This window comes from Aphelocoma coerulescens, chromosome 14, assembly GCF_041296385.1.
Source record: "Aphelocoma coerulescens isolate FSJ_1873_10779 chromosome 14, UR_Acoe_1.0, whole genome shotgun sequence".
NCBI lineage: Eukaryota > Metazoa > Chordata > Aves > Passeriformes > Corvidae > Aphelocoma > Aphelocoma coerulescens.
This window is the reverse complement of record NC_091028.1, coordinates 3,612,978-3,638,774: the sequence shown is the minus strand read 5'-3', so window position 1 is coordinate 3,638,774 and position 25,797 is coordinate 3,612,978. Positions and strand designations below refer to the sequence as shown.

General features: G+C 49.5%; 4 protein-coding genes across 13 annotated transcripts in view; 2 read left to right on the top strand and 2 right to left on the bottom strand.

Annotated features, from left to right (window-relative positions):
* GTF3C1 (general transcription factor IIIC subunit 1) overlaps window positions 1–13,581 on the top strand; it is a 38,435-nt gene extending 24,854 nt beyond the window's left edge. For all 4 annotated transcript variants that reach the window (XM_069029620.1, XM_069029619.1, XM_069029621.1 and 1 more), the window contains 11 exons: window positions 671–783; window positions 1,725–1,787; window positions 2,309–2,402; window positions 3,360–3,532; window positions 4,067–4,351; window positions 6,332–6,585; window positions 7,954–8,240; window positions 8,791–9,454; window positions 10,932–10,971; window positions 11,668–11,860; window positions 13,166–13,581. In XM_069029620.1, coding sequence (XP_068885721.1) covers window positions 671–783; window positions 1,725–1,787; window positions 2,309–2,402; window positions 3,360–3,532; window positions 4,067–4,351; window positions 6,332–6,585; window positions 7,954–8,240; window positions 8,791–9,454; window positions 10,932–10,971; window positions 11,668–11,860; window positions 13,166–13,387 — 2,388 coding nt within the window. In that variant the 3' untranslated portion in view covers window positions 13,388–13,581. The remainder of the gene's footprint in view (window positions 1–670; window positions 784–1,724; window positions 1,788–2,308; window positions 2,403–3,359; window positions 3,533–4,066; window positions 4,352–6,331; window positions 6,586–7,953; window positions 8,241–8,790; window positions 9,455–10,931; window positions 10,972–11,667; window positions 11,861–13,165) is intronic.
* A 410-nt stretch (window positions 13,582–13,991) lies between these two features.
* Window positions 13,992–14,561, bottom strand: POLR3K (RNA polymerase III subunit K). The gene is made up of 3 exons (XM_069029640.1): window positions 14,451–14,561; window positions 14,273–14,360; window positions 13,992–14,191 (listed from the first exon to the last, which is right to left on the bottom strand). The coding sequence occupies exons 1-3, from the start codon at window positions 14,559–14,561 to the stop codon at window positions 14,064–14,066; spliced, it is 327 nt and encodes a 108-aa protein (XP_068885741.1). The 3' UTR covers window positions 13,992–14,063.
* A 28-nt stretch (window positions 14,562–14,589) lies between these two features.
* SNRNP25 (small nuclear ribonucleoprotein U11/U12 subunit 25) lies at window positions 14,590–17,343 on the top strand. 2 transcript variants are annotated; one of them, XM_069029638.1, is made up of 6 exons: window positions 14,590–14,650; window positions 14,794–14,884; window positions 14,970–15,075; window positions 15,160–15,234; window positions 16,240–16,302; window positions 17,152–17,343. In XM_069029638.1, the coding sequence occupies exons 1-5, from the start codon at window positions 14,597–14,599 to the stop codon at window positions 16,292–16,294; spliced, it is 381 nt and encodes a 126-aa protein (XP_068885739.1). In that variant the 5' UTR covers window positions 14,590–14,596; the 3' UTR covers window positions 16,295–16,302; window positions 17,152–17,343. The 2 variants fall into 2 exon arrangements, with proteins under 2 accessions (XP_068885739.1, XP_068885738.1); XM_069029637.1 differs by having other exon boundaries at window positions 14,597–14,722.
* Window positions 17,344–17,466: 123 nt separating this feature from the next.
* Window positions 17,467–25,797, bottom strand: part of RHBDF1 (rhomboid 5 homolog 1) — a 34,830-nt gene continuing 26,499 nt past the window's right edge. For 5 of the 6 annotated variants that reach the window (XM_069029631.1, XM_069029634.1, XM_069029635.1 and 2 more), the window contains 11 exons: window positions 24,807–25,058; window positions 24,098–24,209; window positions 23,154–23,228; window positions 22,421–22,582; window positions 22,215–22,315; window positions 21,490–21,553; window positions 20,961–21,055; window positions 19,972–20,047; window positions 19,400–19,500; window positions 18,976–19,129; window positions 17,467–18,224 (listed from right to left, as the gene is read on the bottom strand). In XM_069029631.1, the coding sequence (XP_068885732.1) occupies window positions 17,805–18,224; window positions 18,976–19,129; window positions 19,400–19,500; window positions 19,972–20,047; window positions 20,961–21,055; window positions 21,490–21,553; window positions 22,215–22,315; window positions 22,421–22,582; window positions 23,154–23,228; window positions 24,098–24,209; window positions 24,807–25,058 (1,612 nt within the window). In that variant the 3' untranslated portion in view covers window positions 17,467–17,804. The remainder of the gene's footprint in view (window positions 18,225–18,975; window positions 19,130–19,399; window positions 19,501–19,971; window positions 20,048–20,960; window positions 21,056–21,489; window positions 21,554–22,214; window positions 22,316–22,420; window positions 22,583–23,153; window positions 23,229–24,097; window positions 24,210–24,806; window positions 25,059–25,797) is intronic. The other variant, XM_069029636.1, reaches the window with a different exon arrangement.

Here is a 25,797-nt window from a genome sequence, read left to right as displayed (position 1 = left end):
CAAATTGAAAAGTTGTTTACACTTTCAGTGCAAACAATTCCATTTTGAATTTCAGATTTTTTTCAGAACTGGGTCTGTGTCACAGCAAGCTCATTTTTATCCAGGAATGACAATTTATACCATTGTCAGAAAAGCCCATCAGTTCTGTTGTTAGATTCGTGTTGCTTAAAGGAAGAGTAGTTGTTCATTGATGAGACATCACTGAAATAAATATGTGTCCCCATCCCCAAAGTCTGTCTTTGGAAGCAAATATAAACTTGTTTCCAGAGAACATTCCTCTCGTGTAACAGGTGTTCTCCAAGCCATGATTGTGCAAACAGACTTAATGGAGAACATGGAAAAGCCTGAAGGGCTTGAGCAGAAGCTTAAACATAGCTCTAGCAAGAGATCTTGCTGTTAAATCAGGAAATTGTCTTAGAACATATGTTCATGGTGCTTGGCTTGTAGCTGTGAGCTGATTACAGATGGAACCTGCAACTGTTCACTAAACCAGCAAACACAAACTGCAAGAGCTTTTCCCTGCCTTCCCTTGGCTGTTGGACTGCTTCTGACTTCATAATTCAAACCCAGCTATTTCTACAAGAATTTCCATGAACACTTGAAAAGTAGAGGGGTTTTTCCCACTCTAAGAAATTGAGGTTGATGACATTTCTGTCTCCTCGTTTCTAAGGTTTGTGCAAAGGAGTTTAAAGAGTTTGTGGAAAGACTGAAAGAGAAATTCAGTTCAACCCTGGGGAATCCCAAACTGGAGATTCCTGACACTCTGGAGGAACTCTTTTCCAGGTATTTTAATTATGGTGCTTTTGACTCTCCACATGGGGTGAGGCAGTGAGAGGGAGCAGCAATTCAGAGCAGGTCTCTTCTCTGGGCATGATTTACACCCTCTGTACTTGTACCCTTAGTAAGAAAAGAAGTTTTACTAAACACAAACAGCAGTGTTTCTTTTATATCCACACTTCCTAAATATATTTATGTGATTTTCAGTTCTTTGCACAATTTGGCTGATTTCAAACCATTCTTATTGCTAAATAAGAGTTTTAAACCAGAAATTCACTACAGCAGATTTTCCTAAATTGTCAAGCTCTCAACCTTGGTGTTAGAGATGTTGCTACTCAGGTGTAACTTTCCATTGCAATAGAAATCTAGCATTTTCCAGATTAACTGGCCCCATTTTCTATCACAATTTGTAGCTGATTGCTCAGATGAATGATCTCAGTCCTGCTAAAACTATTGATAAGGAAGAGCACTCAGCCTTGTACAGCATTCTCCAGCTCCAGGTCGTTAAGCTTTTTCATGATGAATAACACTTGAAGAGCAGTGTGGAAAAATTGTGTCTCAGACCATTTTATGATAATAAATTTATCACCTTTGTAATTTTTCTTATTTTGGGAAGAGCTGTGCATTACAGCAAAAGTGCTGCTGACGGTAACTAGAAGTCCAAAACCTCAGTAAAATGAAAAATCCTTCCAGTGCTGGAACTGTCTCCTGTCCATTGTTTTATCTCCTTGTCAACAGATATTTTAGTGGAGATTGATGTGGACAGTTCTTTTCCTGTCTGACCCTTGTGCTGAGGGCTGCTGGAGCAGACAGTCCCCTGGGCTGGTCCAGCACTTGCCTCGTTAGCAGTTGTGCTCATCAGCCTCTGGGCTTCGTGGCTGATGCAAAATCACAGAAAATCACAGAAAAGCTGGTTCCAGTGTTCTCCTTTCCCTTCCCTTACCTAGGTTTCGAGTGCTGGCAATCGGAGAAGACACGGATCAAGGCACAAAAGAGGATAATCTGAGCAGGTGAGTAGCAGCAGCACCATTTTCCTCATTAGGGCTCCCAGGCCACATCAGCCCCTCCCATCTGTGGAAGTCGTATAAAGAGTGTCCTAATTCATTGTTTTCATCTGTTTGTTGCAGTGTATAAATTTATTAACAGAAGAACACTTTGACAAGACTGTAGGGACCTCTGACATAGATTTGGTAGATAAAATGATAACAGAGATGACCTCAAAATTATCTTATCGTTGGGACAATAGTGTACGTTTTCTGTGTGGGTGTTGTATCTTAGGAGGAGGAGATGTTATCAGGGAGAGCTTTGTGTCAGATTATCTGGACTGATCCAGAAATTCGGGGTGGAAGGTCAGGGAGAATGTAACACATTCCTTTACATGAATGATGCTCAGCTGCAGGATCTTGTGCCTTTATGCTTCTATTTCAGAAGCAGGTGCTTGAGTTTGTAGATTTCTGTGCTGGTTTAATGGGTACCTCATGTTCAAAAATCACCAGGAATAAATGTTTTTCTCTTCCTTTTTTTCTTTCAGTATTTATGATATTCATTTTCTAGTGCTGCAGAATCTGATTCAGAGCACACTGGCACTCTCAGATAACCAGATGGAATCTTGCCAGTCATTCCAGGTACAGTGTCTGGACCAAACTTTACTGCTCATAGAATCATGGAATTGTTTAGGTTGGAAAAGACCTTTAAGATCATCAAGTCCAACCATCAGCCCAGCACTGCCAATGCCACCACTAAACCATGTCCCCAAGTGCCATATCTGCATGTGGTCATACAACCCTAAAGTTTCTCCTCCCTCCCTTGGCACATTCCTTTTTCAAATGGAAGAAACCCAGAAAGTTGGATTTGTTTCATTCTGTGGGGATTATTCTGCTTTTAGCAAATTATATAGATAGGAAGGAAGAAATTGTAGGAAGGTTTTCACTTTTTCATTTTCTCTCTGAGGATGAGATTGCAAGATGCGAGGGTGGGAGGTTGAAGGCATAAAACCGTATGAAATAAGCTCCACATCACTTCCAGTGGGTCAAACTATACCATGCTTTAGTGCCCACCCGAGCAGTGGGAATGTTCTGGAGGAGATATCACAAAAACAATCCTAATACCCAGCTGACACTGGTGTTGGGGGGCCTCTCCTTCAGCATATGGGACTACAGAGAGAGATAATCAATCAATCAATCAATCAATCAAATGCTTTAGGTCAAAGTTCAAAGGGAGTTTAACAGCTCATAAGGAAGAGTGGAACCTCGATAGCCAAGCTCACAGAACCAAGTGTTCTTGCTGAAATGAGGGGAAGAATTTACCAAAATGTGTGGCAGAGGAGCATTCTTCACATCTGTAATTCCAGTGGGAGCCTGATCCCATTTTGAATATCAAGTGTTCTGTAGTATTTAGGTAATTTAATTGGCATTTACCATGGAAAGTCTGGAAGGCCATAAAAGGAACAGAGGAGTAGTTAAGTGAATTTATATGCATGATTTTCATTCTGGCTTGTGGCTTCCCATCCACTGAGGGCCTGTGACCTGGAGCAGGTGGCTCTGGCAGTGGATGCAGAGCTCTCACTGAGGGGTGTCTTGCAGACATTCCGGCTGTACCAGGAGTACCAGGATGACATCCTGGTCAAGGCTTTCCTGGAGTGCCAGAGGAGGAGCCTGGTGAACCGGCGCAGGGTGAACCACACGCTGGGGCCGAAGAAGAGCCGTGCTCTGCCCTTCGTGCCCATGTCCTACCAGCTGTCCCAGAGCTACTACAGGTGGGTAGCAGGGTGGGCACTGCTGGGCTTTAAGCAAAGGAAAAAATCTACTCAAACATGGCATGGAGGTGACAACACATGAGAAGTGTCCAAGCAAAGAACTTTAAGCTGTGGGTGCAGAGGAAGGTGATGGTGATGTCAGGTCAGCCAGTCCTTATGTGGGGAGCAGTCAGGGCAGTGAGGGAATAGAGCCAGGTGTGCTGGGCAGGACTTTAGAGATGCATGGAGAGGGGAGGAGATGCAGCACCACAATTCTGGATGTGGTGGGAAGATTTCTTTAGCACTCCTGTGAAGCAGAAGATGATACCTTTGCTTTTCATTTGCTGTATGCTACCTGACCTTTACACAGTGCATAAACACCTAATGGTCTGGAAATAGTAAAAGGACTGTGAAAGCAGGTGTGGGAGGTACTTGGTCATCAGCTCTAGCATGAAACTTCAACTGTTTGGCTCCTTTGTGCTACCATAATTGTAAAACTCATTCTCAGTAAGAGCAGATTTTGAAGGATTTGTGCTTCTTTGTGGCTTTGTGCAGAGTGTTTACGTGGCGGTTCCCCAGCACCATTTGTACAGAGTCCTTCCAGTTCCTGGAGAAGCTCAAGGATGCTGAAAAATCAGACCAGCCACACAACTTCTCATTTAAAGATGAAGAAAATGCATCATCAGAAGGCATGGTGGCATTTCCCATGGATGGCCCTGGTGGGCAGTGTGTGGCCATGCTTTCCCTGTTCTCCCTGGGACTGGTGGCTGTGAATGTGAGAATCCCAGAGCAGATCATCGTGGTGGACAGCTCTATGGTGGAAAATGAAGTGATAAAAAGGTAAATGCTGTTATTTCTATTAGAGAATACAATGTGGGGATAACTTGGATGAAATTGGACAGGAATTAGCACTTCCTGCACTGCACTGTGGCATTTTTACTGTGCTATTGTTTAGATTTTTATTTCTGAGGAGGTGCTCTGAAGACTTAATGGCACTTAAGTTAGTGCCTGTCATTGTAGCCCTGGGCTGCATTTGCCTTGTGACATTTCAATTGCTTGGCACTTCAGTGCCATCAGAGCTGACGTGGAAAGGAGAGCACTGGGTGCTACAGGAGCATTTTCATCAACATTGTGCCTTGGCATGTCACAGACTGAGAGGGTTGGTAACAAGGTTTCAGCTTTATCAGTGAAACCTCTCACCACAGCAGTGCTTCTGTGCACTGTCTGCTCCTGGGTTTAATTCTCCTGTAAGCCTGCAGTAATGGCATAAACTGAAACTGTCCCCAGGCAGTGTGAGCCTGTGAGCTCTTTTCCTTACAGTCATTCTGTGCATTCTTAAAAGTGCAACTAAAATTTCTTAGTAATTTAACCTGCTGCTTCCTATTGTGAATCCACATGGAAAGTACTTTGTTCTCTTTCTCTTTAGAGCAGCTTTATACCTATTTGCAGATTGTTATTGTGGTCCCTCTCCCATAACATGCTGCTCTTTAAAATGAGCAGCTTCAGTTCCTTCACTTTATTCATGTTATCCAGATCTCTGTTTTTCTCATTATTTTCTTGTGAACTGTGATGTCAGAACACAAGTGCCATGCTCTTGTGGCATGCTCTGTGCCAATTCCATCCTGTCCTATAGGTGAAACACCTGCTATTCCATCCCAAGATGCTGAGGGCCATGGCTTTGCCAAAAAAAAGCAGCCAAACCACCCCAGTGCAGAGATCCATGTACAGCTTATGATTCTTGTGACTCACTCTAACAAGCTTCTTTTCCTTTATCTGGTTAATTGTTTCCTGTTACTGTGGAGGGACAGATGCAGGGTACTGTAATATAAATAACATGCATTTGTCATAGGAAATTGCTCCCTGCTCTTCTCCAGGTTGACTCTCCAGTGTGCTGGAGATATTCTGAATGCAAATCCCAGCTTCTCATATACTTGCAGTGTCCTCAGTTGGGTGATGCTGTGCAAACTGAATGAGCTGTTTTATCAGCCAGGTCATTAACAAAAATACACTGAGCCCTGGACTGGTCCCATTGCTGAGTAGGGGCATCTTGAGTTGTGTACTCATCATTTTTTCTAAATCATGTGTTCTCTTTTGATTTTAAATATGCTTTAAAAGAAGGTACTTAAGGTCTAACTCATCTTAGAAAAGGTTGGAAGGAACCTTTCATTGTCCCTGGCATAACCTGCTTAAAACAGAGGCAACTTCAGAGTTAGATCAGGTTGTTCAGAGCCTTCAGCTTTATCCATAGTGGCTCTTGTCATGTCCTGGAATAAATAGTGTTGGTTTGACTAAGTTTGTTTCTGGGAAATCCATCCTGGCTGCTACTACTATTCTTTTCTTTACTTGGAGGATGTCTGCAGTTTGGTGTTTGGTGGTTTTTTTAATTCTTATTTTTTAAAGTAATTGGAATCTTTGGTCTGTAACTCTCTCTCCTCCTTTTAACCCTTAAAAATTAACACTGTCTGCCCCATCCTGCAGCATCCCTCGTGCTCAGTGTCTAACAGATGATCCCTCAGGATGAAGCATCCACTGAACCAAAGAGCTTCAGCACTGGAAGCTGAGATATTTTGGATTCATTTCAACACATTTGCAAAAAAAAGGGAGAGTTTCCTTTCCCAGGGATCTTTAGTGTGTTTCCTTTTCTGTAGTTCGTGTTCTCAGTGCTTTAAATCAGCCTGGTGTGGACATTGCCCCAGCTGTCCACAACTAAAGCCCAGAGTGCAGGAGTGCCATGTCCTTGCTCTGCTCAGTGTAATGAATCACTTTCTTCTTTTGGGAAAAAACCCAACAAACAAATCAAACCACCTGTGTTTGCTGTAGCTTGGGAAAAGAAGCACTTGAGGATGATGATGATGACGATGATGACTTGGATGACAGCTCTGGAGGCAAACGCAGAATCGAAGTGAAACCTCGTCAAGCCTCTCACACCAATTATTTACTGATGAGAGGCTACTACTCCCCTGGCATTGTCAGCACACGCAACCTGAGCCCCAGTGACAACATCGTGGTCAACTCCTGCCAGGTGAAGGTCAGGCTCAGATGTACCCCCATCCCAGGAAGGCTCAGCTCTCCAGGTTAGTTCTGTTTGGCCTAAAGTGCACAGAAGTGGCTTGGAGCAGGAGAGATGGTGAACTCACCTGCTGAGGAACTGATTTAAACAAATCCCCTTAACAGGAACCTTCTGTTTTCATTACAAATCGAGTTTGTAAGGCTTTCTCTCCTGCCTTAAAACAGATGGCTGACTTAGGCTTTTGTTAGTAACAAGGCCTTGCCTCTATTTCATGTCGTGTTAAACTATTACTGCAATCTGTCCTCTGCTCTGTTACCCCTCTCCAGGTTTTTCAGTCCCTTCAACAACTTAAAATACCATATGATGTCACAGCCAGGCTTTCTTTTCTGTAAAGAGAAAAGAAAACCTCTCAGAGCTCCTTGAATGGAAATTCTCATTTAACTTGTCTCATGCAAGTGCCTGAAATAGTGGTATCCAATGGCTGGCCTCTTACCTCAGTAATTGAAACATTTTTATAATATTTAGAGCTTGACTGCAGTTCATCAGTACTGCCCCTTCTGACAGAGCACCCTGTTTTCAGCTGTAATGCAAATGTATCCAGAGCCTTGAGCTCTTCAGCTGAAATGGTCTAGTGCTGCCCCTGCCCATTTCCATTGCTGTTATGACAGAAGTAAAACAGAAATTCTTCTTCCTGTCTCTGCTGCCTCTCCTGCCCTCCAGCTGTGCTGAGCTGACTGCTCATTACAGCTGATCCCATGTTTCCTTGGCAGCTGCCCCAACTGTTCCAGAGGCAAACGTAGAGCAGCCTCCAGGTAAAAGGGAAGGGAGCAGGAAGAGCAGTGCCAGAGCTGCCCCCTCATCAGCTGCAACTGGGATAGGGGTTACAGGGCTTCAGTTCTGGATACTCTGTACAGGGGGGTCAGTTTGGGGCAGTGATGGACCTGTCACTGAACACAGAGATGCTTTGTTGAACTAATTGTCTAAAGCATTGTCAAGTGGTAGTTCAAACCATATCTGGCCAACAGCTTTCTGCTGTGGATTTTTGATTAAAAGTGTCCTCTACAGCATTTTCTTGCCCCAGAATTTTCACTTGACCTTCTTCAAGAAAAAAGGAGAGGATTCCCTCATTAACTCAGAGCTAAGCTGACCCAGTGTTAGAGAGAACACCGTTAAGTGCTCACTGCCTTCCAGCGATAATTCACTTTCCTGGGAGGGTGAGCCCTTGTAAACCAGTTTGCTCTTCTTTACAGGCCTTTTCAGAGACAGATATGTAGGGCAGAAAGAAAAAAGAGAACTGCACCAATGAAGAGGGAAGACTGAGCTCTGTTTTTAATTGGTCTAGAATATCTACAATCTGTTTGTCTTTCTGCAGCGTGTTGCACAGTAACTGCTGCTTCACAGCTTAAACTCCCATGGTTTATTTGCTTTGCAGTTCCTTCCCTGCTCGATCACATGGCTGTGGGCATCTCCTGCCTCCCTGAAACTTTCACCAGGTTGATAAAAGTCCAGGAAGAAAACTATGAGGTGGAAAAGTTTCTCCATGAGTGTACAGAGCGTTACGGGTACAACCCCAGGGATGTGGCGGCTGTTCTGGAGATCCGAAAGGCCATAGAGGCCACTTCCCACTTTGGGATTTGCAAAGCTGAGCTGAGCAAACACTTCTGCAGCTATGAACAGGTGGAAGCTGAACGCAGCAGGAGCTTGGAGCAGTACATTCAGGTGGGCTTACAGCCAGCTGCTTTCCATACATTAATGTTTGCATGCTTAGTATTCCCCTTGAACAGGATGAGCTTCCAGCCTGTTGGAAGCAACTATAAATTGAACAGTTATTTATGTTAGGCAGGAGATCACACACCACACCTGAAAGCAATCTTGCCTCAAAGTTAGGAAGGCCAAAAATTAAAGCAGCACTTACTCAAAGATTGGAATGAACTGTTTAAAAACCTAGAGGTGCCAACATCAACCTTTTGGAAGCAAACTACTCTTTCCCAGTTATATTTTTAACTTACCTTAAGCTGAAGAAAAATGTCTCGTGCTATAATTTCAGGAAACTTTAAGGGGTAAAACATCTTTTCAACTTCAGTGCAGCAGGGGGCAAAATTGAATATTCTACTAAGCTCTTGCTCTTTCCTTGCTGCCAGTTAAATCGTGAGAATTCCATGACACTGGGTTAAAGTGACACATGACACTGAGTTAAAGTGACATTTTTCAGTGAAAGCTCCCAAAATAATTTGTTGTGGGGGTTTTTTTGTTTGTTTGTTTTTTACAGGACCTCATCGAAATGCAGCAGGTTTTAGAAGTAGGAGGCCACACTGTCAGACTGGTGGCAATAGTGTTTGCCAGGCCCTGGCTGTTACGCTCAGTGTGCCTGAAGAACAAAGCAGAGGATGCTGATCAGCCAGGGGCAGACACTGCTCTCCCAGATGTGCCACAGGAGCACCTGCCTTCAGAGCCAGGGAAGGGACAGGAATGCCTAGGAGAGGAGGAGCAGCTGGGAAAAGACACACAGTGTGCCAGTGATGACGAGCCCCCGAGAAAGAGATGCAAGACTGATGTCCTTCAGGATGACCATCAGCTCTGCCAGGGTGCACAGCCTGCTCTGGGAAGTACAAATGGCAGGAACTTGGATGCAGCTGTTCCTGAGCCTGTCACAAGGAAGGAAGCTGTTTCTGGGGGTGAAGAAGCTCCAGGAGGAGGCTCCCTGGGAGGGCAGGCAGAACCCCCAGCTGAATTCCCAGAGCCTGCTCCAGAGGCTGTGGATGTGGACACTTACAAGGAACAAGTTGAACCTTGTTCTGAGGACAAAGAACTCGAAGTAGAGAACGATGAGCTCAGCACTGAGCACAACAAGCAGATCCCTATCACTGAACAATCAGCCAGTGAGCAGGATGATGATCTTTCCTATTTCCAGGAGAACCCAGGAGTCTCTAAAGGTATGGAGGAGCCCTCAGCATCCCTGAAATACAAACCAGCTCATCAGCAGTTTATCCCAAACCAGTAGCTCTATTTTATAAGCAAATCCTATATTCTTTATGACGCTGTACCAGAGGAATTGTCTTCTCTCACAGATAAATTGGCATAACACTAATTCATCTGGAAGGTCTCAGAGTTTTCAAATACTTCAAGTAATCCTTCCTGTGCCTTCTGCTGGAATGACTAGTCCAGAAGTATGTTTTCCTTAGAAACTTGTTTCCATGTCTTAAACTTCTCCAAAATAATTTGGATCTGAAGTTTCTCATCTCTGGCTTCAGTCCAAAGGTCAGACATCTCTGAGACTAGAAAACACAGCACTGCTGTGCATTTAGATGGAATGTCCATGGCTGAAAGTCCTAAACTCATTAAACCATTCACCAGGAAGCAGCACATGCCAGTGAGATTAACAGCCTCATTTGTAACCCAATTGGACTTCATTTTCATTTCCTTTTTACTGCCAGTTTTCTAATAGCTAGTAGTTCTTGCCAAGCTTTACATTTAGTAGTTTGTGGGGGATTTCATTTTGGTTTGGTTTTTATTAGCTCTGATCTCAGACTGAGCCACAAGCTCAGTGCTCCTGTGGTACCTTGCCAAGCCCTGCCAGTACCCAGGTCCAGAGGGTGATCCCTAACATCCCACAGCTTGGGATTGTTTAACTGGAGCCTTCCTGCAGGAAATGCACTCGAGGCTGTCTAAACAGCAGAGACCTCAGCAGTTCTTAAATTAAACTACTGAAGTACTCTCCTGGATTTAACGTCCTTGACTTGTTTGTAGCATAGGAAGGAAAAAACAGGAGTTCTGTTATCAAACACACAGTTCTCACTGGCCAGTGAATGTTTACATGTGCTTAAGCCAAAGCTGTTACCCTCTGGGTGTGGTAGGAATACCTCATTAAGTAATTGTCTAATTAAAACCCATGACATAATGTAATGGGAGTTGCAGACAGCCTTTGCTTTGAAACTGAGCCCTGCTGGAATCCTGAGTTTGCATTCTCATGTCTCCAGCCCCTTGGAGTTGTGCCCAATTTCCCTCTGATTTCCAGGAGCTTTAGGTTACCCAAACCCCTGGGAGAGCTGCAGACTGAGACCCTGCACAGCTCTCTGTGAACCTCAGTTCTTTCAGCCCATACAATCACCACGGCACAGCCATAGCATCAGACTTCCAGGACTAAAACCTGCTGGGACTGGGGAAAGGAACCACAAAAAGTGGGGTTCAGTAGAGAGATGTGGCTGTGGGAAGAGGTGTGGGAAGAATGTGCTGCAGGCAGGGCAGAGGGGCAGCTCAGAGCTCCCCAAAGCTGACAGCAGCACATGGAGTAGTTTGCTGGTATGGTTTCCTAGCAAGCTCTTGCACTTCACAGCTTGGCCACCTTTAACTCTCCTTCCATCAGATAAGGAGTTTGAGTTAATTAGAAAATATGTGTCCTTTTCTTTCCAGGAAGCTCTATGACAGATGTCTCCCAGGCAGCCAGGGACCGGTGAGTAACAGAGGTGTCTGCAGAATACCAAACACTTGGCACTGCCAAAATAATACTGGAAGCAGTGGTGTGCAAACCTCAGTTTTATGCTCTGATGGGCAGTGAACATTGATGGTGGAGAAACCCCACTCCATTGTTCTTGTTAATGTTACTTGGGCTCCTGTGCATGCTGAAACAATGCCTCTGATAGATATTTTTACCCAAAAACCAACGAGCTCCAAATATCAGAGGAGCAAAATTGATGTTACTGCACTAATAAGCCCAATGCCAGCTTCCAGGTGCCCAGGAAGGGCCTGGAGAAACTGCAGTATGAGAAATGCAAATTTCCATGCAGGGTCTGTCTCTTGGACACCAAAATGCTAAAAATGAGGAATTTGCTTCCTGTCAGAGCACAGTTGCTGTGTGGTGCAGGTCTCAGATAACTTCTGGAGGATATTAGAGCTAATGCCAGACAAAGCTTCCCTGCTCATCAAGGCCCAAGGCTGCTGCTGGGTGTGTAATGATGCTAAAAGGGGTGAACCCCTTGTGAAAAATGCAGATCTGGTAGAGCAGCACCAACTCGTGCTCAGAGCAACCACAGGATTTACACCTGCGTTAAAACGGATGTAGCGAGAACCTCTATTAGGCAGAAATCACAGTCACGGCAAACCTTTCCCAAAGAATTCCCAACAGCCAAGTTTTAATTCTCTTTGGCAGGGCCTGTGAGAACGTTTGCTTCATTGGGAGGCCGTGGAGGATCGTGGATGGGAACCTCAACAAGCCAGTGTGCAAGGGGATGATGGAAGCCGTGCTCTACCACGTGATGACGAAGCCGGGCGTGACGCAGGCGGGGCTGCTGCAGCACTACAGCGGCGTCCTGCAGCCCGTGGCCGTGCTGGAGATCCTGCAGGTACAGGCCTGGCTCTGTGACACACCCAGCCAGCAGAGACAGCGCTGCAAGGCCAGGAAACGGGAAAAAACTGACCTTCTGCCTTTGGCATAAATTAACCACAGCCAGAGCAAAGCCGCCGCTCACAGGGAGGGAGGAGTTGTTACTGATTGTACAGCTTGAGCTTGCTTCTGAAATGGATGTACAGGGAGGTGAATTCTAGGTGGTTACTGAAGAATGGGGGCTTGTCACCATGAAATACTAGGTTGACTGTTTAATGCAGTGGTAATCACTGGATCATGGAATAGTTTGGGTTGGAAGGAACCTTAAAGATCCTCTAGTTCCAGCCCCCAGTCACCACAGATAATCCAGGTATTCTTAATTTTTTTCCTTATATACCTTCTAGATGGGTAATCTGCCATGAGAATCAAACTGAAATGTGTCTGTGCTAGACAATGTGTAAATCAGATCTTCTGTCCTGGCACACCTGCCTACAGGTCCTTAATTGTCAAACAAAACATGGCAAGAAAATTTTGAGTTTCTCATAATTTTGTTCCCACATTTTGACATTTGATTGCCACTACTGCTACTTTAGAAATTGACCTTGGATTTCTATTTTTTTTTCCTATAAATATTCAAAATCTTAAGTAGAGCAGTAATCCTGCAGGCCTTCCCAAAAGCGTGACTTCCCTGCTAACTGGAAATCAATTTTCCAGTGTCCATGTGCCACTTCTTCCCCGGGGCTTGTACCCTTTGGTGACAGTGCCAGCTGGGAGTGTTGCCAGTCACACATTTCCTGTGTTCTGGGTGTTCCAGTATGGATTCCTGGGCAATGTGAATTCAAACCCACAGAATCAAGCAGTTAATTACCTCTACATTTTACAGAGTGGAGAACTTCGATCTGACTTCTGTACCAATAAATTCACTAAGAACTAGTTTTGAAACCACAGACAGAGCTTGTCATATACCTATTAACCATTAACAAGAACTGGCACAGAAATCTGGGATTGACATCTAGAGCGGCCTTAGAATTTTTGTTACTAGTCCTAAATGTTGCCATTTCTTACTGAACACCTTCTGTGTCAGTAACCATGTATCAATCACTGTGCCTGAAAGTAACTAGATATATCCAGCTGTATCCACAGCTTGCATGTTTTTATTGTGTTATTTATCCTTTTAACCTTTTGCTGTAACCAGGGGCTCAAGTGAAGCCACTTTTGGTATAAATTGTCCAACATTTCTGAGAACACTGTAGATAGAGCACCATTCACAGCACTTTTCTTTCGCTGCAACTGCCCAAATTAAAATATGTGAATTTTTTTGCAGGGTCTGGAAACTCTTGGTTGCATCAGGCGATTCTACATGAAAAAGCCATCCCCGGTGTCACTCTTTTCTCAGCCAGTTGTGGAAGAACAACTAAAGAATCCCAAACTGAGTGAAACCCCAACGATCTACTACGAGCCCACGATAGACTGTACTCTCAGGCTGGGGAGAGTGTTCCCCTGCGAAATGAATTGGAATAAATGGGTGCAGATTATCCCCGTATAGAAGGGGTAAAGCTGAGTCATATCAAATTGGCTTAGCCTGTGGGAGAGGGTGTCCATGCATCATGCAGATTAAATGTTACAATTTGTGCTCCATCATGTTTTTATTAAGTTATTTATCCTTTTTACTTCTGAATGTATTTAAACTGAGAATAAAGCTTGATGTTAAGACACAAGTAATATGTGATCCTACTTGAAGTATATTCTCTTTTTATCAGTAAGTGGTTGCAGTGTATAGTTCGTAGTTCCTGCTTTAACTGACAGGGTTTTCACAGGTCACAGCAAAGGCCCTTTTTTCATTTTTGGCTCTCTGTAAGGCCCCAGTGATAACATTTCACCTCTGCTTTGCCTTCTGTGCCATGCCACAGCAGCTGGCTCAGGGCTGGAGTTTCCTCACCCTCAGCTCGGTTACCTTCAGGCCTGTTTCTGTTTCGAACACTGTTTCTCGCTGTGCAGGGCACGAGTTTATGACTCGTGCTTCAGCAGAACCCCTGCACTGTGTGAATTACGGGCCCCCAGCCCTCTCCGGGGCCGCAGCACGGGCACAGCACCCTCCTGCAGCCTGGTTCCTGTCCCTGCCAGGCCCAAAGCAATCACGCAGCAGCCGCTTCCTTGCCCCCAGTGCCACGTTTATTGCAGGAGCACGATGCCCGCTCCCCGCGCCCCTCAGCGCGGGGCGCTCAGTCCCGCCAGCGGTGCCCGCACTGCGGGTTGCAGCACTTGTAGAAGGTGGTCATGGGCTCGTCGGCCGAGCGCGTCTGGATCTGCATGAAGTAGGCGCGGGGGTGCTCGCACTTGGGGCACGGCTCTGCGGGAGAAACGCCGTGAGGGGCGGCACGGGAGACCCGAGCCCCGCGCGGCCCCTCGGCCCGGCCCGGCCCGGCCCTACCTGCCGTGGAGTCCACGTTCTCCCAGGCCGCGGCGCCGCCCAGCACATCGTCCACCTCCTTCAGCCGCGGGTACTTCCTGCTCGTCACCTGCGGAACCGGGATCCGTGAGCCGGCCAGCGGGCACCGGCCAGCGGGCACCGGACACAGCGGGCCCCGCCGCCCCCCGCGCCCCGGTACCTTCCGCGTGACGTTCCGCACGTAGGGACAGGTGGTGCAGGCGAAGCGGTGGCAGCGCGGCCCCTCCTCGGCCACCAGCACGTTCCCGCAGGCCGGGCAGAAGAGCAGCATCGCCGGTTCCGCCGCGCCGCCCGCCCCTTCCGGCGATGGCGGCCGAGGAGCCGGCGGAGGAGCCGCCCGAGGAGCTGGCGCACGCCGAGGTGCTGGAGCTGTTCCAGGAGGCGCTGGCGCGGCTGGTGCAGGACCCGCTGCTCTGCGACCTCCCGCCGCAGGTGGGTCCGGGGCGCCGGGGGCCGCGCCGCGCCGGCGGGGCTGGGCTCACGCCCGTGTCTCCTGCCCGCAGGTGACGGCGGAGGAGATCGGCTCGCAGGTGGCCCTGGAGTACGGGCAGGCCATGACGGTGCGGGTGTGCAAGGCGGACGGCGAGACCGTGCGTGCGTGCGGGGCCGGCTGCGGGGCGGGCGGGCGGGCGGGGGCCCGGGGCGCGGCGGGCCTGACCCGGCTCTCCCCGCCCCGCAGCCGTGGTGGTGGTGCAGAACGCCTCGGTGCTGGAGCTAAAGAAGGCGCTGCGGCGGCACATCCAGCTGCGGCAGGCCCGGCAGGGCGGTGTTCAGCACCTCAGCTGGTGAGCGGGGCCGGGCGGGCGGCTCCGGAGCGCATCCCACCCCGGTCCCTCTCCTGCGGCTCCCCCTGAGTGTTTTTCCCCCAGGAAGTACATATGGAGGACGTACCACCTCACGTACGCTGGAGAGAAGCTGGCGGATGACAAGAAGAAGCTGAGAGAGTGAGTAACTGAGTCAGTGCTGGGGGCTGAGAGGGGCCCACGCAGCATCCCCACGGGCAGGGCTGAGGTGGGAGGTTGTGCCCTGGCTCAGGTGGGTCCTGTGTTGGAAATTGGCTGGAAGGTGGGACAGCACTGCCCGCAGAAGTGGGACGGGCAGACTGAGAGGCTCTCTGCAGGGTAGGATGGCCTTAGGGGGTTCTTCAGCCACTACCATGCTGTGCTAGGTTCAGCCAGTTCAGACCATCCCATAGAACCCTTGGCCATCCATCCCAAACTCCTGTGGAATAGTTACAGTTACTCAGCTCGGCAGAGATGCTGATCTAGGATAGGAAAGAGCAGGGGACAGGAACTGGAACAGGTTGCCCAGGGAGGTTGTGGATGCCCCAGCCCTGGCAGTGGTCAAAGCCAGGTTAGATAAGGCTTTGAGGAACCTGGTCTAGTGAGAGGTGTCCTGTCCATGGCAGGGGTGTTGGGACTGGATGGTCTTTAGGGTCCATTCCAGCCCCATAATATTCTATGATTCTATGAAGAATGCCAAGCAAAGAGGAAAGCCAAGGATATGTGTTGATCTCTGGAGCTGCTCAGCCACCTCTCAAAGACAGTCTGGTAACAACACTGACAGGCAACTCCCCTGATTCCCTGCCCATTCTTGAGGGGAGGAGGGATGAGGCACTTCCAGCAGTGCTGGGTCTGCCAGCCTGTTGCAGACCAGCGAGAAAAGGTGGTCTGAAGTACTAAAAATTCAGCAAGACAGCCCTAATCAAAGCTGTCCTTGGAAGAGTGAGCCTGATGTTGCATTTAAGGGGTTGTTGCAGTTAAGTGAGCAGATCCTTCAGTGCTGGCAGCATGTCCCACATCCACAAGTGAGAATTTTAATGTGTCCTCTAGCAGAGCCCAGCATGTGACTGTAGGAGTCTGTCTATCCCTGGGAAAGATGAAGCTAAAGGGTTTCACAGGTGGTTTTTCCTGGGAAACTGGCATATACCAGTGTAACTCTCTGTTCAGGTATGGCATCAGGAACCGGGATGAGGTCAGCTTCATAAAGAAGCTTCGGAAGTAAGCCGTGGGGTAAGTCCTGAATGTCCATTAAGAGCTCCCAGTTCCTCATCTTCCCCAGGCCATTGTGTTCAGGCTCAGAGCTGATGCTGCTGCTCTCTGCTGTCTGGCAGAGTATTTCTGAATGTCTGCACAAGGCTGGGGCCTGTTTCCAGATCCTGGTAGTGTTGTTTGTGCTCCTCTCAGGGCAGGGAATGATAGTTCAGCTACTTCAGGTAACAAACACTGGAAGCAGCAGCAGGAATAACTTGGTGCTAGCCATGGTGTGTCTCTAACTCTGTATTTAGACTCTCAATCTGTGTCTACATTGTCTTGAGACTATTAAACACAGAGTTCCTTCACTGCTGTGATTGCTTCTAGAACCTTGCTTTCTTTTAGGCTTTTTAAATGTCTGGAAGCCATTGTCAGGAGCGTGGCTGGGTTTCTAACTCATGCAGACATAATTCTAGTATTAATACTGCTATTTTGAGAAACTTGTGCACACAAACTCAAGATATGGCCAAGACTGTCAGGCTTAGTAAGTTTTAAATTATGCCTCTAAAAACAGTCACAGTGCCTGAAGAACGGGTAAGAGCAGCTTGTCCAAAGCCTTGTGTTGTTTTGCTGCTCCAGGTAGCCGAGTTTAAAACTGTTCCTTTTTGACCACAGTTACCTTTTATTCTTCTTTCAACACTGCCATATTTTCAAGATCCAGCATAATAAAATGTGCACCCTAACAACAGCCACCTGCTCCAGGGTGCCTGTGAGCAGCAGTCACCTCTGGCACTGGCTGATCCCTCCCAGACCATCGTGGCAGTGGAGTGAGAAGAGCCCAGCATGCAGTAATTATTGTCACTGACAAGTGTTTTCTTTCTTTAACAGAGAGAGCAGAGAATCCAGCCCTACCAAGACCAGACAGTGGATTCAGCACCTTCCTGGAGGAAAAGGTTGTAACACTTCAAAGAGGAGCAAACTCCATAGACTGGACATTCTCACGTTTTTTACAGTTGCTGTTTTCGGCGTTTGTCTCTGAGCTGTATGTGGATTCAGGGATTAAAGAGACTCTCTAGTTTTCTGAGGCTTTTCAAGCCCTTATTCCCAGCTGCAGATCTGCATGTGGCTGGTTTGGGTGCTCCACAGGGTACAGGAAACAGCAGAAGTGAGATTAAATAACAAAGGCAGGCACAGACTACTCAGAACAATTCACAGTAGCTAAAACGCTACCTCACCATTTAATCACCACCTTAGCAGTAGTAAACAACTCTGGTTAAAAATGTAGTATTGAAACTAGTGTAATAAAAATAATGGCAGCAGAAAAGGTTCAATACAATTGAACAAGGCACAAATGTTCTGTTTTTCAGAGTCTTCTGAGATAAGGCAAACCATGCCTGCCAAGTGCTAAGGAGACAGTTTAAATTAACCACGGGCAGGGTTAGAAGTGTCATTGGATTAGAGGCTTTGTCCCCATGGAACTGGCACAGCAAATGCAAAGACAGTCCATCTCCAGGGCCTGCTCGAGAAGCCAGTCTTTGCTGTCAGTGGAGCTGTGCATCCAGGTCGTATTTCTCGCAGAACTTGTCTGTGAAGGGTATACAAGTGAGGAACTCGCACCACTCGCACTTGATGGGGTAGAAATAGAACAGAATCACCAGTCCTGAGAAGAGTGCAATGAAGATGAGCTGGAAAACTATAATTTGGCATCGTTTCCTATATAAATCAAACTTCCCAAAGCTAATGTAGGGCAGGAAGGCAAAGGAGAGGAAGAAACCACTGATAAATCCTGAAATGTGAGCGAAATTATCGATCCAAGGCAGGAGGCCAAAGGCAAAAAGAAAGAGCACCACAGCCAGCAGCTTGAAGAAAGCCCTCCATGGGCGTGCCAGGATTTGCCAACTCTGGAAGAGCTCCACAAAGAGACAGGCCAGAATTCCAAACTGGGATCCTGCAGGGCCAACCTGCAGAAGAAGAGCATTACAGATAATGTCAGGCTCATGCCACCTGCCTGGCCTCTGCAGCCAGCTTCAGGCATAAGTTACTTCTTTCTCAACTCCTCCCTCAGTGGTTCTTGGGAAAGAGACTCTGCAGCCTGCAGCTTCATCCATAAATGGGGTGCCAGGAGTAAAGGGGCCTGGTTGGATTTAGGATCAAGGTGTGAGGCCAGAACAGACTTTATATTTAAAGAGGGCAGATCTGGTTCACATTGCCAGAGGGCAATCACCACCTCCCTTGAAGGCAATCTCCTGGCTCCCCCCACCCACCATGTAGTTTTCCTTATGAAAAAAGCTGGAAGGTAGTCCTGCAGGTCCAGCCATGCAGTCTCCTGTGGGCAAGGTGAGCTCTGCTCTTTGCCCCTCTCATGCCTGCCACTGTTGTGTGGAAGGTGTCTGACACCAGGTATAGCACTTGATTCCCAGCCTGCCTGGGACTTCTCTCACCCCATGGTTGGACAATCCCCCATCTGTTATGAGAGGCAGCCTTTTTCCTGCAGCCAGCCCAGGCCAGTCACTTGGAAAGCCCGTGGTACCCCGGGGCATGTTGCTGCTCAGCAGATAAATGATGGTGTGGTACCATCTTTGAGCTGCAAGTGCCAAGGCTGCAGTGGTGAGCCCAGCTCAGTGGCTCTACCTCAGCCACAGAGGCACAGGCATGTAGAGAAGGGTTGTGTTCAGGGCAAGTTACCAGGACCCTGGGCTGCAGGAGACCCACCTCTGCTCTGTAGGGTAGAAATATTGCACTGGCAAGGTTCCCAGTGATGCCACTGAGAAGGTAGATGATAGAGATGCGGTGCCATCCTGCCAGCTTCTCTAGGTCCCGCAGGATCGTCATTTGGAAACAGACTGAAACCAGACAGTGCAGGATCCTGCCAAGTGCAGAGTACAGGAGCTGAAGCAGCAGCCACTGAAGTCACCCCTGTGCTCGTGTTCTGACCCCAGCCTTGCTGAGAGTTCCTGGTCTGGCCTTGCCCATGCTGCTAATCCCTCCCAACAAACACAGGATGGCAAACCTTGGCAGAGAGCACAGCTCAGCATCCCTGTGTTCCCCACGAGGGACAGCCACAACAACCCTCACAGCAGTCCCTGGGCTGAGCGTTCCCCCACCCCGCTAGTGGAAGTTTTACACCTCTGCTTACCCAGCATGGAGGAAAAGTGAGAGCCAGAGGCGGTAGAACTGGTCAGGGACTTCTGGATTTAGGAAAGGAAGGAGCCCACAGACATCATCCATGCAGTGCACCTAGGGCAGAAGTGGGTGTTGAGAGGGGCCCTTTTCCAAGCCCAGGGCAGGCTGCAGGTAGCTCTGGAAGAGGGGCTCTCTTCCCACTTCTCTGTTCAACCAAGTCCCAAGCCTTGTCTCCAACACAAATTTACACATGACCTCATCCCTTCCCTGTGGCAGCTTTAAGCCATCATTTTTCACCCCAGCACCCAGAGCTGAGGCATTTGCTTTCCCATGAAGCTTTCACAGTGGTCCTGTGCTGGGCTTTCCCAGCTGCCAGCCCAAGTCCCCAGCTGGCCCCCAAAGGGGGACAGATGGAGCCACCTCTGCCACTCCAGTCAGGTTCAGCAGCTTCTCCCAGGCTCAGGGTGGGACAGGACACAGGACTCCCACCTACTCTGCAGCACTGCCACCCCAGACCCTGCCAAGCTTCTGAGGGGACCTAGAGGGAGAAGGGCAGCCATACAACCCCCCCAAGTGCACACTTACCTGAGAGCAGAGCGTTGCCTCCTCATGGAAATAGCCCCGCATAAATTCACAATACTCCCGGGAGGTTATTTCACACCTGCAGGAGGCACAAGTCGCACATGGAAAGCACAAGGGATCATTCCTGTCCCCTCCAGGTCACCCACTCTCCTTTTCTCATCCCATCCATGAGAACTGGTGCCTTCAGCTGCCCCTGACATGCTGAAGTGTCTCAGCAAAGGCACAAACATTCCCATTTGAGCCTAGTGCCACTCTGCACACACCTCTCCTGCTTCTCTCCTCCAGGAAAGCCTCCACAGACCTGCATGCTGGGGCTCCAAGGCAGGTCTTAAAGCTGCTGTTTAGAGCTGGGAAGAACCACCAGAGCCTGGGGAAGCTGTGTCTCAGACTGGGGGAGTCTTGTGCCTCTGCAGCTGGCAGAGGGGAAAGAGCCGGGGGGGGGCTATGTCAAGAGTGTCCTGGTCATGACTTCCAGGGACAGAGAAACTCCTTGGGGCAGCACTCATTTTTCTCCCAAGCCCATGTACTGGGTTACTACTCAAGCTCAGGGATGACATGAGAAAAACAGCATCTTGCTCTTTTGCTAACCCAGAGTGGGTCATTTCCTGGCATCTCCTTTGAGTGCCCAGGGAGTGCAGGCTGGGGACAATGGAGCCTGTCAGGACCAAGCTGGCCATTCCTAAGGAAAAGTGCAGGACTCCCCAGCAGAACTGTTGAATCCCTACAAACTGGTACCCAAGTCCCTCCAAACTGCAGGACCAGTTGAGTGAGATGCCCTGCTGTGCCACAGGCTGGCTGTTATCTCCTGCTCATCCCAAACTCCTGCTCCATCTGCAAGACCTGTCATGGCTCTCTGTCCAGCTCCCCTTCCCAGCAGGGCTCTGGGCTGTGTGTGGAAAAGACAAGGAGGGCAAATGGCTGTGTCTACAGCCTGAAAAGGCCCCGTGTCTCACCCCAACACCCAGCCCCTCTATACAGGTAAAACTCATTACCTTCCCTTGGTCCCAATGCAGCAGGGCCGGCCTGTAATCACACAGTCCATGTGGAGGTGGTTGGTGTAATTCCCAGCACTGTTTTTTGTGCAGATCTGGAAAACAACAACAGGCTGCAGTCAGACAGCCACAGCTTTGCTTGCTGGCTTGGTAAAGTCAAAACAGCCCCTTGGGAAGAAGCCAGATCCCAGACACAGCTCCCTCTGACAGCAGGATGGTGCCTGATACTCCATCTGCCTGAGCATCAGTTGACACCTCCTCTCCAGCCCGAGGCTGAGCTGGTTTTCATCTCCCTGTTACCCTGACAGGACCCAGGGCTTTAGCTGACACAGAACAACTTTTGTTGTTGGAGGGCTTTCAGCCTTGGCTGCGCAGAGCACGGCTGCCCTGAGCTGGTGTTTGTGACAAGCAGCAGAAGCTGCACCAGGGGCCCAGCCCTCCCACCAGCACAGCTGTGGCTCTGCACAGTGGGATGCAAATGCCACATTCCAGCTGCCCATGCAGGCCCTGTGCCTCTGGCCATGCTCACCGGCCACTTGGTGATGTCATCTGGCCACTCGTGCGGCTCCATCGAGGCTGGCTGCTCACACACCCTGCAGCAACAAAGCACACATCAGCCTGAGAAATACCTTTCCCTAGCACCAGGTAGGATTTCCACACTGTGCCTGTGCCCCCGCTGCCATTCCACAGCTCCCTGTGTCCCTGGGTGGTGACACTGACACACTAGACCAGATCAGCCAAGGCCATACTGGTCAAAGCCTCAGTGTCCTTCCAGCATGCAGAGATGACAAAGGCAGAGAGCACACAGCTGCCCAGCTACAAACTGGATCCCTTCCAGGTGGACACACCCCAAGGGTGGGAATTCAGCTGGTTGCAGCTCTGCATCAGCCCACAGTGACTGTGTGCCATGGCATCCAGCAGCTGGCTGGGCTCCCAGACAGAAGTGTGCTGGCATCGTGACTGCTGCACCCCAAGCAGGGAGCTGTGCAGGGAGCAGGTGAGGAGGGGGACAGGGTTGAGGAAGGCACCCACAGCTCCCAACAGGCCACTGTTTGGGCGGGCAGCCCACAACAATGGAGACCAGGGGTGAGCAGAAATATGATCACACCCTGCATCGGCCTCCCCTGCAGTGCAGGGACATCACTGCTCCATACCCCTCCAGACTGCCTCATCCAGCAATCCACTGGCCTGGGACTCGGACTCTACAGCAGCCCTGTCCCCACAAGGATGGCAGCTGGGCCAGGCAGGACCTACCTGGGGTCCTGATGACAAACAGAGCCAAACTGCCTCTTGTTTCCTGCCAGCATCGGTGTGCTGGGGTGATGGGGCCACTTCACCCAGACGGCCAGCGTGGACTGCAGGAGAGAGGAAAGGTGTCACCATGAAGCCCAGGGAGAGAAGCATCGGCAGAAGCGGCCCTGAGCCTGCAGGGCTGGCAGGAAAAGGGCTGTGGCACTCACTGAGCACTCCTCCTCCGAGGTCTGCACGCAGCCTGACTTGTCATTGCGCACGCAGCACGCCGAGTGCTTCTCCTTCTCCCGCTTGGCGCTGATGAAGCTGTGCACCTGCTGGTCCTGCCTCATGCACGGGGAGAACTTGGCCCCCAGGTGGATTAGGGCCTCCTAGCAGAGATGGACACAGTCAGCTCAGCCAAAGTGCAGGCAATGATTGCCTGGGGCAGAGCAGGCTGGGGGAACTGCGAGGGGTACCCCTATATAGACTCAAGGGCCCAGGGACAAATCCTGTGTGATGAAGCCCAACACACACCATGCACATTCTCCATACTTGCTTTGGAGACAGGTCCAGAACAAAAGTTCAGGGATTTCTTTGCCCGTAGCCCCAGAAAGGCCAGCACTATGGCTGGGAAAGAAAACTTTGTGATGTTTCCTCTTCATCTTTGTCTTTCCCAGGGGGAACAGCATCAGGAAAGCTGTCACACACCATACAACTCCTGCATTTTTTCTAATCCCATGCTTGTCCTTGCAGGAACAGGGTGCAAAGCAGGAGCGCCAAGGTCCACCCCAGCCTCCAGGCACCCCATTCTGCAGGGTGGTTGGGGCTGGGAGGACTGCTGCTCCCTGACAGTGACAGCAGATCCCTGAGCTCCAAGCAACAGAGGGCTCTGGTCCATGGGGCGCCACAGCTGCAGCACACAGTCCCCCATCCACCAACAGTCCCACCAACGGCACTCACTGAGCTGGGGCCGATCCAGAAGTTTTCCTGCTGAACATATTTGACATTTTCATAAACCCCTCTGTTTCGCAAGACCTACAAGGAGAGAAAGCAAGAGCCCTGTGAGCTCCAGTCCACAGGATCAGCAGGGCAAGCAGCAGGGGCTGGTGAAAACAGTCCCCAGGATGAACAGACATCCCCACAGCCAATGACAGGGCTCACAGCTCTCTCAAACTGGTCTTTTGCAGGATCACAGGTAAACCCCAACAAGATGTAGGCACCTACATGTTAAGATTTCATTTAAAATGTCTATCTCTGGCTACTTCAACTTTCAAGAAATCTCAGGGTCTGGAGCCCTTGGAGCTGCCTGAGCCTGCACAAAGCTTCACAGAGCTGAGCAGCACAGGCAGCACCCACAGCCAGTGCAGGCCCAGGTGCTGGTGGCAGGGCTCTGAAAGCTGTCAGATACATAGCTGAGAAGCTCCCCAGGGCATCTCCTGCATGGAGCAGGGACACGGCTGTAGAGATATCTGTACCCCAGAAACCTTTAACAACGTGTGGAAAAGCTACGGACAGCTTCAAGATCAGCTCTCAAAGTCAGACAAGTCAGTTTTGCTCCTGTCAGGAGCAAAATCCTGCAACTATTGCAAAAACTTAGGTTTGAAGTATTTCTCTGCCCTGACCATCCTTCTGGCCTCCACCAGGAGGGGAACAAGCTGTTTGGAAGTGCTGCCAGCACAGCCACCGTGCTTTGTGTCAGATATCATCTGGCATCAGGAGCAACGTGGCTGCAGGGGGGAGAGAAGGTGGTGTGGGGGCTCCCAGAGACCCTCCAGGCAGCCCCCAGGGCTGGACACCAGGCACCCAGCCAAGAAGGCAAGGAGCCAGTATGCTGAAGACTGTGACCCAACAGCTGAGGGCTGAAACTCCATCCCACTCCAGGCATGTCAAGGGGATTCACTTACTGAATCAACAGTTTCATGTTGTGAGAACCCCACAGGGGCGATGCCGTAGATGCACACAGCGAGGATGGTGATGAGTGAATGCACAAAGGTGACCCAGTAAGTAAAGAAAGGCCTGGATGGAGAGAAGGGGAAAGGATCAGAGGCAGAAACACAGGCATATTACATCTGCTAACAGAACAGAGGGGAAAAGCTGCTGTTTTCCCCCAGAAACCTTGCCAAAATCTGGGGTACATGACCAGGATCACCTAGGAGTGCACAGGGCAGTTGGCAATGGCCTAAGATCCTGCTGGCTGACCGAACCTGTTTACTCTGACTCCCCCATTACACTGCACAACCACCCTTTCCCAAGAAAACATCCATGAGAACACAGAAGCCTGACACCGAACTGTGCTGTGTGTCTAAAATAATGACTCTAGGGTAATGATCAGAGGCAGGGATAGCTGAGCCTTGCTGTTCACCACAGGACAGTGGTGGTGGGGCACAGACCTGCTCTCCAGGTAGCAGAGATACAGACACACCGTGAGGAGCTGGGTGAGGTCCCAGCGCACGGTGACACAAACACGCTGCTGTCGGCTGCAGCTGGCTCTGTACTCCAAAGGATAAAGACTGGGGGGGCTCAGCAGTAGCCAGTGCCCTGAGTCCCCAAGGGCCAGCAGCGATCCCTCCCTCAGCAGTCGTGCTGGGAACGCCCTGTGAGCGCAGCTCTCACCTGTGGTCATCCATGTCCTCGATCTGCCGCTTGACGTAGCTGTCGATGCGCTTGCGGTAGGTCCTGTTGGTCAGCTTCCCCACCATGCCCAGCCCGTAGGGCCTCTTCTCCTTGGCAAAGAGCTTTCTCACAGGGACAGCGATGCGCTGGCCTCGCTTCTGGGGGCTCACGCTCACCACCTCCTGCCGCAAGCGCACCTTGGGCTGTGCCAGGCCCCCATCCTTTTGCTTCCTCCAGCCTCGCTCCAGGGGGCTGAAATCAAAAGCAGGACAGCAATAGGGACCAGCCTTTCCCTGGTCTTTGGTGGAAGCAGAGCCTCTGTCTGTCCCACCCCCTCCAGGCTGGGCAGCAGCTGAAGGCAGACAAGGTGCCCTGAAGTGTGAGTTGTATTTCAAAGGGTTACACAGAGTCAGAAAACGAAAGCACAGAAGTGGCAGAAAGCACAGAAAACACAAAGAAAGTGGCACAAGGCAGCTGTGCCAAACTGAGCCCCGCCAAGGAGCTCTCGAGGCTTTAAAGTGTTTCAGCAACAGGCTGAAATGGGGAGGCTGCAACAGGCACCTCTGCAGCCTCAGGCACATCTATTTGCTCCCCTACTTCAATCCTCTTACTCTGCCCTCTGCTATGAAACGGAAGTGGAGTTTAGCTCAGCAGTGGAAATACCCACCATTAAAGCACTTCAATGTGACTGGACTGGCAAATTGGACATAAGAGAATCCCAGCAGCTTCCCAGACCAAGAAAGTAGCACTTTCACATGCTGCAAGCTGTACCAGCTACCTCTCACAATCTCTCTTCCATTCCTCCCTATATTTGTACCAATGCGTGCATTTTTCAGAATAAAAAAAAGCAGGCTTCAACAACACAATAAAAATCCCAAGCATCCCGAGCTAAAAGAAGGCTTTTTTGTCAAAATAGATCTGATGACCATTGCACAGATTACTGCTGAATAATAACTGCTTTTTAGTCTCCATCACATCCACATAGTTTTGT